The sequence below is a fragment of the Bufo gargarizans genome, chromosome 11, assembly GCF_014858855.1.
Source record: "Bufo gargarizans isolate SCDJY-AF-19 chromosome 11, ASM1485885v1, whole genome shotgun sequence".
In the NCBI taxonomy this organism is placed as follows: domain Eukaryota; kingdom Metazoa; phylum Chordata; class Amphibia; order Anura; family Bufonidae; genus Bufo; species Bufo gargarizans.
Window position 1 is genome coordinate 53,841,220 of NC_058090.1, and position 18,395 is coordinate 53,859,614.

Sequence of the window (18,395 nt, forward strand, 5' to 3'; positions counted from 1 at the left end):
CAGTTAACACATTTGTAAATTAAAGGAGGAAGAAACACACTTGCATTAGATTTAGATAAGATAACAACCTAACAAAAGAAAACTCAAAGATTCTAAAAGAGCATGATTTAAAATGGTTTTCCAAGATTTTCGACTTTTATCTGGGAATAACACCACACCTGTCCATGAACTGTGTATAGAATTGGAGCTTAGCTCCATTAAAGGGAATGCTGAGCCGCAGTACTGCACTGTGTAATGAGCTGTAGAATTCTACTTCCGTAACTTCTAGCTGATGTTAATCATTGATTAGTGGGGCGCTGGGTGTCAGACCCCAACCTATCTCACATTGAAACCTTATCTTATGGATAGGTCATGAATAGAGATGAGCGAATCGAAGTTGACGAAGTGGAATTCGATCCAAATTTCAGGAAAAATTCGATTTGCACCGAATCAGAATTTCATCACTCTTTGTGGTAACGAATCACATTTTTCCTAAAATGGCGGCTGCACGTGTGAGGACATGGAGCAAGGAAATCTGGGAACGAGGGATCACCCACAATGCCGTGCATGCAGCCAATCAGCAGCCAGCCAGCCCTGTGATGTCATAGCCCTATAAATAGCCTCAGCCATCTTGGATTCAGCCATTTTCCAATGTACTTAGTGCAAGGAGAGATGTCAGCAAGTGCTAGGGACAGTGCTAGGAAAGGACTTTAAAACTTATTTTGCTGTATAGAAATTCATGGAAAGGATAGAGAGGAATCATTCCACAGTACTGAAGCAGAACAGGGTTCAGTAGGGGAGTTTACAGCCTGGGTAATGGGAACAATCCTATTACACTTTGCTGCACTGACTGGGGATCCAAATTGCCATTATACAGCTCTGCAATTCCCGCAAACCGTTCTTGTTATTGGGGTGTTACCGCCATTAACATGGTTTGTTACAAGGAAATATTTCTATGTCTTATTTGCCCTTGTGCGGTGCAGTTAGATGTTCTAAAGCCTTTTGTGGCGTGTATAAGTGGAAAAAAATAAGGGCCTATTTGCCATTCAGCGGTGCAGATATATGTTCTAAAGCCTTTTGTGGAGTGTATAAGTGAAAAAAAGTAAGGACCTATTTGCCGTTCAATGGTGCAGTTATATGTTGCAAACCATTCTTGTTATTGGGGTGTTACAGCCATTAACAGGGTTTATTACAAGGAAATATTTATATGTCTTATTTGCCCTTGTGCGGTGCAGTTATATGTTCTAAAGCCTTTTGTGGCGTGTATAAGTGAAAAAATAAAATAAGGGCCTATTTGCTGTTCAGCAGTGCAGTTATATGTTCTAAAGCACTTTTTGGCTTGTATTGGTGGCAAAAAAATATATATTATTTTTGGTCAGCGTTGCAGTTATATGTTCTAAAGCCCTATTTGGCATGTATTAGTGGCACAAAAAAGTATTTGCCGTTGTGTGGTGAAAAATATATATACATGCTGTTCAGCGGTACAGTTATATGTTCTAAAGCCTTTTGTGGCGTGTATAAGTGAAAAAAAATAAGGGCCTATTTGCCGTTCAGCGGTGCAGTTATATGTTCTAAAGCGCTTTTGGGCGTGTATTAGTGAAAAAAAAAAGAGCTCATTAGCTGTTGTGTGGTGAAGTAAGAAAATTACAGACTTTTTTGGGGTGTTTTATTTCCTTTTTCTTTATTTATTTGATCTAAAAGTATGTCAGACAGAAAAGTGCCAGGCCCTGCACAGGGGAGTGGCAGAGGTCTAAATGTTTCTACCGCAGGCACAGGTCGCAGCAGAGTAAGGGGGCGTGGCAGCAAGAGTCGCAGCAAGAGGCCTGAGCTCCCGGTGTCATCCAGCGGTCGTGTCTTGACCAGCAACCCAGCGGTTTTTGAATGGTTGACTCGGTCATCCACTTTGTCCCAATTGACATCAGACACCCCCAGCCAAGAGTCAGTGGGTTCGTCAGATACAACCCTTAGTTGGCATGGCCCAGGAGCAGGCCCTGTGCCCTCACCTGTCCTCAACCTGCCTCTGTCCTTTTCTGTTCCCTCAGCCAGAGAAGTATTATATACTATGGGCTCAGCTCCACTATACAGCGAGGACGAGCTACTAGAGGACAGTCAGCAGCTACTGGTCAGCCAAGATGTCAAGGAGACATCCACCGCTTCCTCAGGTAGGCGGGCAAGTAGTGATGAGGAGAGTGGTGTGGCAGCTGGTGTTGCAAACGGTCAGGCTCCTGACCCAGAGACCGTTGAGGAGGACATCAGTGACGTGCAGACAGTACTCGATGATGATGATGTAGCTGATTGAAGACAGGTGAATTAGGGTCTTCATCATCCTCGGGAGAAGAAGGTGGCAGCTTGCCTGTAAGTCAGTGACAGAGCCAGCAAGTCGTTAGCATGGCCGGGAGTCAGCAGGGTCGCAGCAGTGTGAGGTCAGGAGCCAAATGTGCCCAGGGTAGACCACCTGCTTCGTAGCAGCCTACCTGCCTGGAAAGTAGTGGTGCAAGGGTTCACGGAAGCAGCGGCAATAGCAGTTAGATAGTGCGGAGTGTTGAGGGAAATGGCTATTTGTAGAATCTGTGGGCAGAAGATGAAGCATGGCCAGGTTGCCAATGTTGGCACCATGGCCCTGCATCAAGATATGCAGCGTCACCATAAAGTGGCCTGGGAGAACCGTGGCTCCAATGTGGTGGTCGAGCCTGCATCACCCAGTGGCACACACCCAATTTCAGGGAGACAAGGCTCCACCACTTTAGCCAAAGGGAACTGTCTGTCCTTCCCATAATCTGCTGGTCCTTATACTCCTGCTCCTCCTCCTACTCCTTGTCATTCATTCCGTCAGCAATCGAACACCGAAGTGATTGCCAAGAGACAACAGTATGCGTGCACTCATCCAACTGCTCAGAAGCTGAATGTGCTTCTGGTCAAGTTGCTGGTGTTGCAGTCCCTCCCTTTCCAAGTGGTGAACTCTGCACCTTTTAGAGAACTGATGGCTTGTGCCGAGCCGAGGTGGAGAGTCCTAAGCCATCATTTCTTTGCCAAAAAAGCAGTACCAGCCCTGGACACGTATGTTGAAGAAAAGGAGGGCCAGTCCTTGAGCCTGTCTGTGTCTGCCAAAGTGCACAGAGCTGTAAATAAGGTCAGGGACAATACATGTCCTTTACGGCCCACTGGGTGAACGTGATTCCTGCACAGCCACACCAGCAACATGGCCAGGCGACAACGCTTCCGCCTCCACGTTCTCACGCCGTTGGTCCTGAGACAATGTCCGCCTCTGCCTCCTCATCCTCCACGGTGGCCTCAGCCTCCACTGCAGAGACAATTCACAGTGCCCCTCCAGCATACCACATGTGCAGGGCACGGCGGTGTCACGCTGTTCTGCACCTCGTTACCCTGGACGAACGGAGTCACACAGGGGAGGAACTGCTCCCTGTCCATCAAGAAATCGAATCCTGGCTTTCTCTGTGACAACTCAAAATCGGAACCATGGTGACCGACAACGGGAAAAACACTGTATTGGCGCTGCGTCAAGGAGGGCTGAGCCATGCGCCCTGCATGGCACACGTGTTTAGTCTGGTTGTCAAGCGGTTCCTGAAGTCTTCCACCCATCTGCAAGATATCCTAAAAATGGCTAGGAAACTTTGCATGCACTTCTACCACTCGTACACCGCAAAGCACACCCCTCTTGAGCTGCAGCGGCAGAACGGCATCCCCCAACATAGGCCAATATTCGACGTTTCCACCCGTTGGAATTCCACCAATATGTTGGACCGACTATACGAAATGATTTCTTGATGATCCAAGCGGACAGGAGTACTCCCCTGTGTAACTTCAATGTCAGCCAGTGGCAACTCATGCGGGACACCTGCCATTTGCTCAGGCCCTTTGAGGAGGCCATGTTATTTGTCAGTCGCCAGGACTATGGTATGAACAACGTCATTCCACTGCTTCATGTCCTGGAACAGATGCTGGTAAATCTGTCTGGTCTGTGGGGACTGAACTAGAGGAGGAGGAGGAGGAGGACATTTAAGCATAAGCAATGTGTAGCAAAATGGGTGGTTTTTCTACACAGGTGAAAGGAGAGGAGGAGCAGGAGCAGCCAAAGGAACTGCAGGGTGACGAGGAAGACGAGGCAGAGGACCCAGACACATCATGGCAATATGCAGTGGAGATGGAGGCAGGGAGTCCCTCCAAGTCAGTTGCACAAATGGTCCGATGCATGCTTACTTGCTTGCGTAGTGACAGCCGAATTGTCACCATTCGGCAGAGGGATGACCTATGGCTCTCCACCTTGTTGGACCCTCGCAACCGGTCTAAAATAGGGACCTTTTTTACACCCCTTGAGAGGGAAGACAAACTGAACTACTATAGAGACATCCTAAATAGTCAGTTGGCTGCTGCCTATCTGCGCCATAGTCCATCCTCTCGCAGGTCTGACTGGGGAGGCCCCCTGTGCTCACGTTCCTCTGCCATGACTGCTGTGGCAGGGTGGGGGGTAGGAGCGGTTCCAGCTCCATTAGCAGCAACTTGAGTCTAGAGTCACTGATGAGCAACTTTCTTCACCCACCGAGTGAAGAAACTACTCACCAGCAGCAGCAACTAGACCTGGAGCAGGACCTGAACCAGCAGGTGGTGGCATACTTGGACAGCACCCTGCGAACCCACATTGAAGTTCCGCTGGACTACTGGGCAGCCAAACTGGATTTGTGGTTGCAACTGGCAGAGTTTGCCCTTGAAAAGCTGTCCTGCCCGGCCAATAGTGTGGCATCAGAGCGGGTGTTTAGTGCGGTGGGAGCCATAGTTACCCCAAGAAGAACTTGCGTGTCCACCCAAAATGTGGAGAGACTGACCTTTGTCAAGATGAATCAGGCGTGGATCAGCCAGGATTTCCACCCACCAATGCCTGATGCATCAGACTAGATCATCCATGGTGCCACATCAACACTGACAAAATAGACCGGTTTCTTCTGGCTACCTGCCTCAGCTACTATTCTGATGCTGCCACCTGCTTGATGCCACATATCTGATGCCAAGTGTTTCTTCTTTCAACCACCATCTTCAGCTAGTACTGGTATTGCCACCCACCTCCCCACTCTGTCACCAGGTCACTCTGTGATCTCCTGATGCTGCTGTCACCTCCACACTGTCATTGTGCCATCCTGTGGCCTCCTGATGCTGCTACTGCCACCTCCACACTGTCATTGTGCCACCCTGTAGCCTCCTGATGCTGCTACTGCCACCTCCACACTGTCATTGGCCCACTTGCGGTCTTCTCATGCTGCTTCCACCTCACCACTATGTCTTAGGGCCACTTTGTGGACTTCTCATCCTGTTCCTACCCTCCCCACTTCATGACGGCCACTATTTTGCCTTTCGACCTGGCTGACATCATAATTTATTTGACCCTTCTTCTGATCTTTAAGAAGGAAGGAAAAATGAGACTGACAACGGATCCTGTCTATGTAACAGCTGTAAGGCCTGCATGACATGGTCCCTATTTTGCATCAGAATTTGCTCATGATTTGGTAGCTAAAAGCAGGAGTGGGTACAAAACACAGAAGACATGCAAATATTCCATTCACGTGTCATCTCTGTTTTGGATCCACTCCTGTTTTTTTTTTTTTGCTTTAGCAATATTGATAGATTTCTGACAAAATGCTGACCGAGTTTAGGCGGAAGCTCCACAGACAGGATCCTTTTTTGGGGGTTATTGTTCTGACGGATCAGAGGAAGGGAAAAATAATCAGTGACGTCAACACAAAAAATTCTTTTTTTTCAAAAATTTTTTTTTTTCAAAAAATTCAACAAATCGGCCAAATCGAATTTTAGAGTAATTCGCTCAACTATAGTCATGAATATGTCATTCCTGGAAAACCTCTTTAAACCTTAGGAAGTCCATATATGTTTTTGCCCTCAGTTCAGCTTTTCAGTTTAATTCAGAATTATCAAACTGGTTACTACAAATGCATATATCTTTTTAAGACATATGGCTGTGACAGAGAGATGCTCCTGCTTAGGACTTTAAAAATAAAAAAACTGCTGCTCAATAGAGTAAGTAACGTTTCATCTCTTTTCCAACAATGTTGTAGCAGGAGTGACTGCTTGCTGGATTTTTCCCCCAGCTGCAGGACCACCTTTACCATCACCCCCATGATCATTTGCTAAGGAACTAATTAAATATGTCTGCGTTGTATAAATACAAACCATTTAAGCAAAGAGCAACTATATGTCAAATATTCCTGATGGGCAACTTTAGGAATTAATGTTCTAAAAATTGTAAAAAACTAAAACTACAAACAACATCCCAAAAAATTAAAATAAATTGAAATGTATGGAAATTTCATTACAAAAAATAAATAAATTGCATGCCTCCTCTTTCATTTGCATATGTTCCTGAAATATATTTCCAGGCTACTAATGCTTCCATTTCTCAATGTATCATGGTTAATCACTTGCTTAAAAACATCATTGTGACATTTATTGAAGACAAATCAAATGAGACCAGAATAGCAGAGTTTGAAAAAGGTTACATAGCTTTGACACTTATCATTGTGCGTCATAACTGGAACCTTAGGGCATTGAGCTCAACATGATGAGGATAAAAAACAGAGGGATTTTGCTGCTCCGGTCAATTTCAATATTAATGGCAGATCTGGTGTTTCAGGTCATTTAACAGAGACTGTGGCTATTGTGCTTCATAAGAATAGAGTCAAGCCGTATCTCTTTGCGGCTCCAGAACCATGACTGGCATGGACAGAAATATGAGGCTATTTAATTTTACAACTCCCAATCCATTAAACGCTACACCAGTAACTCCCAAAATGTTCCTTTTTTTAAATTTATGGTAATTATCAGAAGAAATTCAAAAGCTATAGTGGTAGCCTAGATCCGTTTTGATTATGCAGTACAGTGTAATTAGTCATTGCTATATTGACAGGCACCATCAGGGTGCACCAGAGAGGTGCAGCCTAAGGACTCATGCACAGGAGCGTATATCCTTTCCATGTCTGTTCTGTTTTTTTGTTTGTGGACCGTATGTGGAACCATTTATTTCAATGGGTCCGCAAAAAAAAGGAAGTGTGCATTCTGTTTCCATATGTTCGTTCCGAAATAAAATAGAACATGTTTGTCCGCATTAGGCCTCATGCACACGGCCGTTGTTTTGGTCCACATCCGAGCCGCCGTTTTGGCAGCTCGGATGCGGACCCATTCACTTCAATAGGGCAGCAAAAGATGCGGACAGCACTCCGTGCCATTGCTCCGTTCTGTGGCCCCGCTAAAAAAAATATAACATGTTCTATTCTTGTCTGCGCTTTAAGGACAAGAATAAGCATTTATATTGAACGCTGTCCGTGCCGGTCCGCAAATTGCGGAACGCGCACGGAAGCCATCAGTGTTTTGCGGATCCGCAATTGGCGGACCGCAAAACACACTACGGTCGTGTTCATGAGGCCTTACAGACAATAAGTACTGTTCTATTAGGGGCTGGCTGTTCCATTCCGCAAAATACCGAATGCACACGGGTGTCACCCGTATTTTTTGCGGATCAGTTTTTTGCTGACTGAAAAACACATACAGTCATGTGCATGAGCCCTAATGGGTGTAGACTGCAGGCAGACCTGGGGCTTTCATTAGGCCCCAGGCTGCCATGCGAAGACATGCGAAGAAGAGATGTGCCCGTTCGTGGGGGTGCTGATGTGAAAAAGAGGGAGTTCCCTCCCTTCAAAGCTCTTAGGTGCTGTTGTTGCTATTGACCACAGCATCTAAGGGATTAAACGGCCTGGATTGGCACTTCCACTGGTTCAAGTCATTAGAGCAACAACACAAATAAAGAGCCCATGCCAAAAATCACTCCACTATGAGCAGTAGGACTTCTCTGGAGACTGATGCTGCTAATCATATTGAATTGTGTAAGTTTGATTCCACATTTATGTTCAATAGTCTAATAACTATGGGCTTCTTACAGTATATTAGCCACTACCCCGATGAAGCTGCATTATTTATGGCAGTGATGCACGTGGGGTTCAGTCCCACAGTGCTCTGAAAGAGGTTTTTTTTCTTATTACTTGTATAGCTTCTAGTCTTTACAGCTTTTGATATATTAGCACTGGCACTTTGTTGATTTATGTCCATGTGATGTCACATTATTCTCAAGAGATTTTAGTTTTTTTATGTGTTTATTAGCACACATGTAAATAGGACTTGAATTGCATTTATTTAGCCGATTTGTGTACCTCCATTTGGAGCTTTTATATGTATTTCTGTTTCTTACTGACTTCTTTTCTCTTCAGGCATATTTTTGTACTTGCCTCTTTCTTTGGTTTTATTGTAACCTGCGTTGTGGGGGAGGTTCTCATTTTTAAATTTTCCTGGGATCTCAAGCTCCTTGTGGTGTGTATAATTATTTTTATTGTTTTCCAACAAAGCTTTATAATTTTATATTGTTGTGTGCATCGATTTTTAGCCTAGATTTTTTTTTCTGATAGTGACCAATAAATAACTTTACATACAAAATTTGATAATTATGTTAGAAGCAAATTAGGCATACACAAGCAGGCTACAGTACAATGTTCTAAACATAACAAACCTAATACAGAGGACAAGCATCTAAAGTTTACTAATGAAGTGACCAAGCACTTGTCACTTTGCCCTTATGCACTACTGGATGTCCCAAGGATAGATGCCATAGTCCAGAGTTAATGATGAACACCAACATAATATAAAGAGCTCATCACCTTCTTCCACACTGCTCCCAGAGCATGTCGGATGGACGTTCCACAGGGTCTGCATGAAAGAGGCATCCACCTGGATGTTGCCCATTCCATTGGATATGGATAGATGCTGCCAGACAAAGTTGAGATAGTTTGAGATCATTGAAATTATTTTAAAATTTGAAATTGATTTGCAATTTTGCATGTTACTGAAAATCACCATAGAGACCCAGCCTTAAAAGGTTTTTCTGAGATTTTCATACTCATGTATTCTGGATAGGTCATTAATATCTGATTAGTGGGAGTCCGACACTTAGGAAGCCCACCGATCAGCTCTTTTAGCTCCTGTGAGCGCCGCAGCCTTCTCTCAGCTTTTCCTAGGCCAAGCAATGATATGTTCATGTGTCACGTGGCCTAGGAGGAGCTCACTGTGTTCTCAAAACAGCTGATCAGCAGGGGCCCAGAGTGTTGCACTCCCACCAATCAGATACTGATGACCTATTCTAAGGATAGGTCATCAGTATAAAAAATAAATAAAAAAAATCGCTGAAAACCCTTTAAAACGTCTATGGACATCTTTGGGACAATTTTTTATTATTACATTTTGCTCATTTTGGGCTAGAATGAACACTTATTATAGCTAACTAATCTGTAAATAATAGTCTGATAAAAGGAGTTGTGGAAGAAAAACTGTTGAACATTTTTGAGACCAAAAAGGGGAAAAAAATGATTTTTGGCCCAAAAGGAGTAAAAAGTAATTAAAAAACATTCCAAAAAGTGCTTTTAAGTGGAAATCAACATTTTGGTAAAAATGAAGCTATACTAATGTTTGTTCATACTAAGTAAATAAATCTGCTTTAAAGGTATTCTCTAACCCCTTAGTGACCAAGTGATTTTTATCATTTTTTGTCGCATTTTAAGAGCTATAACGTCTTTACATGTACTGTAGCCGTATAAGGGCATGCTTTTTGCGGAACAAGTTGTAGTTTTAATGGTACCAGTTTAGGTTAAACAACTTACGGTTTAACTTTTATTAACCCTGGAGGGTTGGGAAAAAACAGCGAAACTTCCACTGAGTTTTTAATTTACAAATTTAGCGGTTTTCATTTTGACGCATAAATAACGTAACTCGATGGGTCAGTATGATAAAAAGTGATCCAAGTACATAGTTTTTTTCTTTCGTTTTTACTACTTTTGCAAAATAAAAACCTTTAAAAAAGCTTTTACATCGCCACATACCAAGAACTATTACTTTTTTACTTTTCTTTCTATAGAGCCATGTGGAGGCTTGATTTTTGCAGGGCAACTTGTACTGTTCATTGGTATCATTTTGGGGTATATAACACTTTTTGGTGGCAAATAAGCAAAAATCAGCAATTCTGGTATTGTATTTATTTTATTTTGACATTCACTGTACAGGATGAATTAGGTCGAGCTCACACTTCAGTTATTTGGCCATTTATTTCCATCAGTTATTGTGAGCCAGCCAAAACCAGTAGTGAAGCCTACACAGAGATAAGGTATATTAGAATTATCTGCACCTGTTCTGCGTTTTTGACCAGAACCTGGTTTTGGCTCACAATAACTGATTGAAACTACTGACCAAATAACTGAAGTGTAAACTTAGCCTAACATGATAATTTTGTAGTGCGGGTCGTTACAGAAGCTGCGACACTAAATATATGGAGGTGATTTGATTCTGCAACTCTTTCGATTAAAAAGCTTTTTAAATGGAAAAAAGGTGTTTGCTAACTTGGAATTTTTCATTTAATACAATTTTTTTAAAACTATTTAGTAGTGCCACAAGAGGACTTTTAACTCCCATTGCTACTATAATACATTGTACTGCTTATGCAGTACAATGTATTATACTCTCGGTGCTATACTGACACCAGCAGGGAAACAATATAGTGAATTTTACACAATATTGGACACTTACTAGATATCTTTCAGAAGACACACTGACTAAAATCAGGTCATCCCCAATACGAACTTTCTCTCCTTCCGATCTTTGCTTGGATGCAGGATGTATTGTCCACCAACAAGCCTCTCCTACAAAGAAAATCAAAATATCCTGTTAATATGATGTATCAAAACAGGTCCAACGCTTGTAAATGCAACTCCCAGCATTAACTTAGTGGATAAGGAGATTTTTGTATAACTTACCAGTTAAATCTCTTTCTCGCTCTTCCTTGGGGGACACAGACCCTGGGTATAGCTCAGCTCCCTAGGAGGCGTGACACTAAGTAAAACTGTTAAGCCCCTCCTCCATCAGCTATACCCTCAGCCTGGAGATAGAGGCTACCAGTTGCGTGTCCAAGTAGTGAAAGGATAACAACCAATAACGGAAACAACCAGCCAGCAACCCAACGGGGCGCCAGACCATAACCCTGTAACCAAACACAGAAGGGTGGGTGCTGTGTCCCCCAAGGAAGAGCGAGAAAGAGATTTAACTGGTAAGTTATACAAAAATCTCCTTTTCTCGCCCATTTTCCTTGGGGGACACAGACCTTGGGACGTTCAAGAGCAGTCCAAGAAGGGAGGGACCACAAACCCAAGGCGGAACACCACCAGAGCATCAGGAAACCGCTGCCTGCAAAACCAGGCGGCCCAACGCAGCATCCGCTGATGCATGCGTATGCACCCTATAGAACTTTGTGAAAGTGTGCAGAGAGGACCAAGTGGCTGCTTTGCACAACTGTTCAGCCGAGGCCCGATGCCTCTGCGCCCAGGAAGCTCCGACTGCTCTGGTGGAATGAGCAGTGACGCCAAAAGGCGGAGGTCTGCCCTTGGCTCGATAAGCCTCAGACACCGCCAGTTTAATGAAACGGGCAATAGCCACCTTGGAGACCGCCAACCCTTTGCGCGAACCCTCCGGAACCACAAACAGGGAGTCCGTGCGCCGAAAGGACCCGGTGACCTCCAAGTAAATCCTCAACGCCCTGACCACATCCAGACGGTGCAGTTCCCGTTCTCTGGGGTGGGAAGGAGAGGGACAGAGCGACGGAAGGACGATGTCCTCATTGATGTGAAAGGCGGAGACCACCTTTGGCAGGAAAGTCGGGACAGGCCGAAGCACAACCTTATCCTGGTGGAAGATCAGGAAAGGTTCGGAGCAAGAAAGAGCCGCTAACTCCGACACCCGTCGGAGAGACGTGACGGCCACAAGAAAGATGACCTTGCAGGACAGAAGGCGAAGGGAGACCTCCCGTAAAGGCTCGAAGGGGGCTGATTGGAGCGCCGAGAGCACCACATTCAGGTCCCAGGAAGGAACTGGAGGGCGGTACGGCGGAACAGAGTGAGCCACCCCTTGTAAAAAGGTCTTAATTGGCCCTAGAGGGGCCAGGGGACGCTGGAGAAGAATAGACAGCGCCGAAATCTGACCCTTCAGAGAACTGAGGCACAGCCCCAGGTCCAGACCCGACTGGAGGAAGGACAGGATTGTGGGAAGAGAAAACCGGAGAGGTGGGATGCTCCGGGACTCACAGAACCCCAGATAGGACCTCCAAACCCGATAGTAGATCCTAGAGGATACGGGCTTACGAGCCCGGATCATGGTGCGGACTACGTCCGCGGAGAAACCCCGTCGCGTTAAGACGGCGGTCTCAATAGCCACGCCGTCAAACGTAGCGAGCCTAAATGCTCGTGGAAGATCGGTCCCTGAGAGAGAAGGTCTTCCCTGGAGGGCAGTGGCCACGGTGCGTCTGCCAACAGCAACATTAGGTCGGCGTACCAAGACCGGCGGGGCCAATCCGGGGCGATTAGAATCGCGGGGACGCCCTCTGCCGCGATCCTCCGAAGAACCCGTGGCAGGAGGGGAAAAGGAGGAAAGACGTACAGAAGGGAGAATTCGCGCCACGGAAGGACGAGCGCGTCGGCGCCGTATGCCTTCGGGTCCCGTGCCCTGGCCAGGTATAGGGGGACCTTGTGGTTGAATTTGGAGGCCATGAGGTCCACGTCGGGGCGACCCCAGCGAAGACAAAGGGCTTCGAACACCTCTGGGTGCAGGGACCATTCTCCCGGGTCGATGGTGGACCGGCTGAGGAAATCCGCCGCCCAGTTGTCCACCCCCGGGATGTAAATCGCAGATAAGGCCGGCACGTGCGTCTCCGCCCAGAGGAGAATGAGGGTCACCTCTTGCATCGCTGCAGCGCTGCGAGTGCCTCCCTGATGGTTTATGTATGCCACAGCCGTGGCATTGTCCGATTGGATCCGAACAGGGTGGCCCTCAGCAGATGGGTCCAGTGTCTGAGGGACAGAAGAATCGCCCTCAGTTCCAGAATATTGATTGGAAGTCTGGACTCCGATAGAGACCAAACGCCCTGGACGGACCGGGGAGGGAAAACCCCCCCCCACCCCCGTAAGCTGGCATCTGTGGTAATCACCAGCCAGTTCAGTGGAAGGAAGGACTTCCCCCTTAGAGGGATATGCAACCACCAGCCGAGGGAAGCTCGAGCCAGGGGAGGCAGAAGAAAGGTCCTGTCCAGACTCCTCAGTGATTTGTCCCAGGCCGACAGAATTGCCCTCTGAAAGGTGCGGGATCGGAATTGTGCGAACGGCACCGCTTCGAAACAGGCAACCATCTTTCCCAACAACCGCATGCTGGATCTGAGGGAAGGGCGGTGATGACGGAGGAGACTGCGAACCGACCCGCGAAGGGCCAGACGCTTGTCCGACGGAAGGCGGACCTCCGCCAACTCTGTATCCAGGAGCATCCCCAGGAAGATCAGCCGTCTGGAGGGGGTAAGGGAAGATTTGGGGTGGTTGATAATCCAACCGAACCGCGTCAGGGTCTCCAGAGTGAGTTCCACACTGCGGGATGTCTGAGAGAAGGAGGGTGCCTTGACCAGGATGTCGTCCAAGTATGGGAGAAGAAAAACACTTCTTGAACGTAGAAGGGCCAAGACAGGGGCCAGGACCTTGGTGAACACTCGAGGAGCAGTCGCCAGACCAAAGGGAAGGGCGACGAATTGGAAGTGATCGTCCCCCACCGCAAAGCGCAGGAAGCGGTGATGACATGGAGCAACCGGAACGTGGAGGTATGCATCCTGAATGTCGATTGAGGCCATGAAATCCCCTCTTTCCAGGGAGGCCACTGCGGACCTGAGAGACTCCATCCGGAATCTCTGCAGTCGGAGAAAACGGTTCAGGCGTTTTAGGTCCAAGATCGGACGCACTGAGCCTTCCTTCTTGGGAACCACAAAGAGGTTCGAGTAGAACCCCCTGAACCTTTCCGTCGGAGGCACGGGGGCGACGACACCCTTGTCCATTAGAGAGTGAATGGCCGCGAAGAAGGCGGCCACTCGTACGGGATCTCGCGGAGGACGGGATCGGAAGAAACGGTCTGGCGGAATGGACGCAAATTCGATTTTGTATCCGCAAGATACAATCTCGAGCGCCCATGCGTCTGAGATGTGGGCCCGCCATACGTTCCTGAATAGGAGAAGGCGGCCCCCCACCCGGGTGGGTGGGGGCGCACCTTCAGGCAGAGGGCTGCTGGCCTGTGGGAGCCCGTGCAGGCTGGGACTTGCGCCAGGTAGGTTGCGTCCGAAAAAACGGCTTCTTGCGTCTATCCTGGGCTGGGCCAGAGGAAGAAGAACTGGCCGCGGGTCTAGACCCGGTGGGCTTGCGAAAGGACCGAAAACGGGACGAACCAGCGCGACCACGGGGGGCGCCCATTGGCCTGGACTGGGGGAGGTGAGTACTCTTCCCACCCGTGGCCTCTGATATAAGTTCGTCCAGACGGGTTCCGAACAGGCGGGAACCCGTGAATGGTAGGCCGGCCAAAGAGCGTTTGGAAGCGGCGTCCGCCGCCCAAACCTTCAGCCAGAGTTCCCTCCTGACAGAAACTGCCAGGGCAGAGGAACGGGCAATGAGGGCACCCGCATCAAGGGAGGCCTCACAGACGAATTTTCCGGCCTGAACAATTAGTTGGGCTAAGGAACGGAGGTCCTGAACAGGGACGTCCGACCCTAACTCCCGTTCCAGTTGCAAACCCCATTCAGAGACCGCTTTGCCAACCCAGGCGGAGGCAAAGACCGGTCTAAGGGCCGAACCAGAGGCAGTAAATATGGCCTTGGAGAGGGATTCCGTACGACGGTCCTCAACAGACTGGAGGGAAGATCCGTCCTGTACAGGAATAGTAGTGCTTTTGGACAGGCGAGCCACGGGAGGATCAACCTTAGGCGGGGATGTCCACGTGGTCACAGAATCCGCTGGAAAGGGATAACAAATGTCCAGCTTTTTGGGTGTAATAAAGCGGACGTTAGGCCGAGTCCAAGCCTTGGATACCACAGAAGAAAAATCAGCGTGTATGGGAAAAACCTTGGAGGCCTGTTTGGGGCGGAGAAAGGACACGCCGGCCTGTTCAGAGCTGGGGGGGTCATCGTGTAGCTGAAAGGTATCACGGATGCTAGTGACAAGATGCCCCACCGCGGACGCCAATTTGGACGGAAGCTCTGAGTCCATGTCCACGTCCGAATCCGCCAGTTCTCCCTCAGAAAGCGTATCCCTTTGAGAGGATAGACTTGACTGAGCTCGCACGCATGGCGGAGAGAGCGAAGCATCTGGAGAAGATGTGCGCTCAACCCTTGAACGTTTCTGAGTATGCCGGGCCCTGGAAGATTCGCTGGGAGGCAGGGAACCAGTGGGGGCGGCAGAAACGGTAGTCCCAGCGGGTGCGACAGGGATTGTGGCAGCCTGCGGGAGAGGCGGTCTATCCACGAGACGGCCCACTACGTGTGTAAGGCTTTCCACCGCCTGAGACAGAGACCTAGCCCAGTCAGGGGGTTCAGAGGCACCGGGGGGCGCAGCGGGAAGCGGGCCCTGCACCGGGGCCTGACATGCAAGGCAATGCGGCTCAGATTGCCCACGCGGAAAAAGTTCCTTACAGGCGGTACAGGCATGGTACCAGGGTTTGGGGGCACCTGTGGGATCTGACATGCTGAAGTGTGGTTGTACTCTAATATAGAGACCACAAAGGGTTATAGCAGCTATGACCAGGAGGGTTAGGAGAGGGTTAACTGTCCTACCAGTGCCTCAGAAGAACGTCAGGAGATGGCCCAGATCAGCAGCAGCAGAGAAGCAGTGAACAGCAGTGAGCAGCAGAGAGCGCCCACAGAAGCCGAGCGATGTACACAGGAGGTTAGAGTCCCCCACCGTGTCCCAGCTTCCTGTCAGGAGTGAGGAAGCGCGGGAAACCTCAGCAGAAAGCGCGGGGAACAAGCTCCGCCCCCTCCAGCGCTTGAAATGTCTCCTGTGAAGGAGAACGTAGCTCCGCCCCCAAAATGACGCGCGGAAGCCCCGCCCCCTGCCGGGACCGCTAAGCCCCGCCCCCCGTTCTCGGCGGGAAGGGGGAGAGAGAGAAGAGAAAAATGGAGTCAGCCCCGATGAGGGAGGGGGGGGGGGGGGGAGAAAGATAGCAGCGTGGGGGGGAAAAGCGTGGGGGTGCTGAGGATGCTGCTGTGCTGCATTGTCCTGCAGATGAGCGCTCAGAATGAGCGACCACGGGTGCCCCCCTTACCCAGAGGGGTAGATGCTGCAGATAGGGACGGGGTATGGGCTGGAATAGCCATCTCACCGTGCGACGTCTTCACCCTCAGTCCTTTCCAGCAGGGTCGCCCCTTCAGCCACTGGCACCGCAGTGGCAGGAAGCTGGAAGAGGGGCTTGGCGTGCGGGCGACCCCCTAGCTGGCGGGATGTAGGGGAGCCATTGCTGCCCAGATCCTCCTATTGCTTCTGTGGGGGAGGCAGCAGTGCAGATAAGTTGGCACTGGCGCAGCTCAACCCCGGGAGAGCAGAGAGGTCAAATGCGTCTCTGGTATCCCTAGGAAAAAATAAAATAACAAAATTAGAAGAAAAAGTAAAAATAACAAGGAGAAAACAGCCCTGCAGTAGCAGGGAGTGTCTTGCCTCCTTGGACACTAAGCTAAAACTGGTAGCCTCTATCTCCAGGCTGAGGGTATAGCTGATGGAGGAGGGGCTTAACAGTTTTACTTAGTGTCACGCCTCCTAGGGAGCTGAGCTATACCCAGGGTCTGTGTCCCCCAAGGAAAATGGGCGAGAAATATAAATTCTATGACCATAGTATCAGGACATAGAACTATAGTATATAGTTCCTAACAAGCTGGTCAGTAGACATGGCTCTACTATCCTAAAGTATTTCTGTCACTGGATTTATAACGTATGTGTATCAAGACATCAGTACATGGTACATGGTCTACCATAGTTATCGGTGAGAGGGGTTCATTATATTCAAAACAATGTCCTCAGTTTATGTGTCCATCACATATAAAGTATGCTGCAAACATCAGTAAAATTAATAATGCAGACTGAAAAATGACAAATGATTTAAAGGCTATGTCCACTGTTTCAAACCTAAAGGTGTCATGTCACTTCAGTAAATAGCATTCATCAGTGGCGTAACTAGAAATCACAGGGACCTACAGCAAATTTTTGAAGGCCCCCTCCACCCCCAGCAACGTCTTCACAACCCGCTCCTCCCGTGCAACCCCCACTTCTATGGCTAGTCAAGTTCAGTGATTTCCAGTTCGCAGTGTTCGCCGACGAACACTGCGAACTGGCCATCACTAGTCAAGATCACTCTTTCAGACGAGGACCAGCAGCCGCTCCGTCTGTTTCCTATAGTGTTTCTCGATATAAGGTCATTGTATAATACTGTTGATAAAAATACCTTTCAGTCCTCCTCCTTGGTGGGCCCCTTCTGAGTTTGGGTCCCAAAGCAGTCACTTCCCTTGCTTTCCCTATAGCTACGCCCCTGGCTTTCATCATGTAGAGAAAGTTAATACCAGACACTCACTTACTTATGTATTGTGATTGTCCATATTGCCTCATTTGCTGGCTGGATTCATTTTTACATCACATTAAACACCACTCATTTCTAGGGGTTACAACCACTGCTGCTGTGCAGATACGAGGTGGCCGGGATGGGAGCTGCTGTGCATGTGTGCCTATGAGCTCTCCCATGGTCCTTCCAGGCCACCAGAGAGGCCGGCGCTTTTTCCTATAGTGTGGGAGCACAGCCACCGCTGCTGGATTGTAGGGTGGTTGTAGCCTCTGGAAACGAGCAGTGTATAATGTGATGGAATTAATTAAGCCAACAAATGAGGCAATATGGACAATTACAATACATTAGGAAGTGCCTTGTAAGAGGACCCTTCACCTCTCCTGACATTCCTTTTTTAATAGCTTCATGCATTCCCCATGTAATAACAATTCTACAAAGAGAGAAAGCTTGGTGCACAGTCGAAAATAAGCAGCGGAACCCTTATCCAGGAGAAGGTTCAGTCTCCCTAAAACAGTAAAATCCACAAGCAATTTCAGGGACCGTGCTAATTTCAGCAGTTAAGACACAGTGCAGACTCGACACTCGATCCAGCAGGTAGCTGTTCACAGTCCACTCCTATGGACCTCTCCTGCAGCGTCTTGCCACCAACCGAAACTGACGAAGCCTAAGGCGAAACCCGGGTCGGGCATGTTTTTTATGAATATGCTTTTTACTCCGTGAATTTTGTAAGTACAATAAATTGTAAACTTACTTTAACACTTGGGTATTGTGCCATGTGCTTCTTTTCTTTGTGAAGGTACTGGTGTCATATAGTGAAAGTTTTGGTTGGTGGCAAGACGCTGCAGAAGAGGTCCATAGGAGTGGACTGTGAACAGCTACCTGCTGGATCGAGTGTCGAGTCTGCACTG

General features: G+C 48.1%; 1 protein-coding gene across 5 annotated transcripts in view; it reads right to left on the bottom strand.

The window, feature by feature from the left end:
* The window catches only part of RYR3 (ryanodine receptor 3), a 684,284-nt gene that overhangs the window by 436,736 nt on the left and 229,153 nt on the right, over nt 1–18,395 (bottom strand). For all 5 annotated transcript variants that reach the window (XM_044272379.1, XM_044272378.1, XM_044272377.1 and 2 more), the window contains exons 6-7: nt 10,621–10,733; nt 8,706–8,811 (exon numbers count right to left, since the gene is read on the bottom strand). In XM_044272379.1, coding sequence (XP_044128314.1) covers nt 8,706–8,811; nt 10,621–10,733 — 219 coding nt within the window. The remainder of the gene's footprint in view (nt 1–8,705; nt 8,812–10,620; nt 10,734–18,395) is intronic.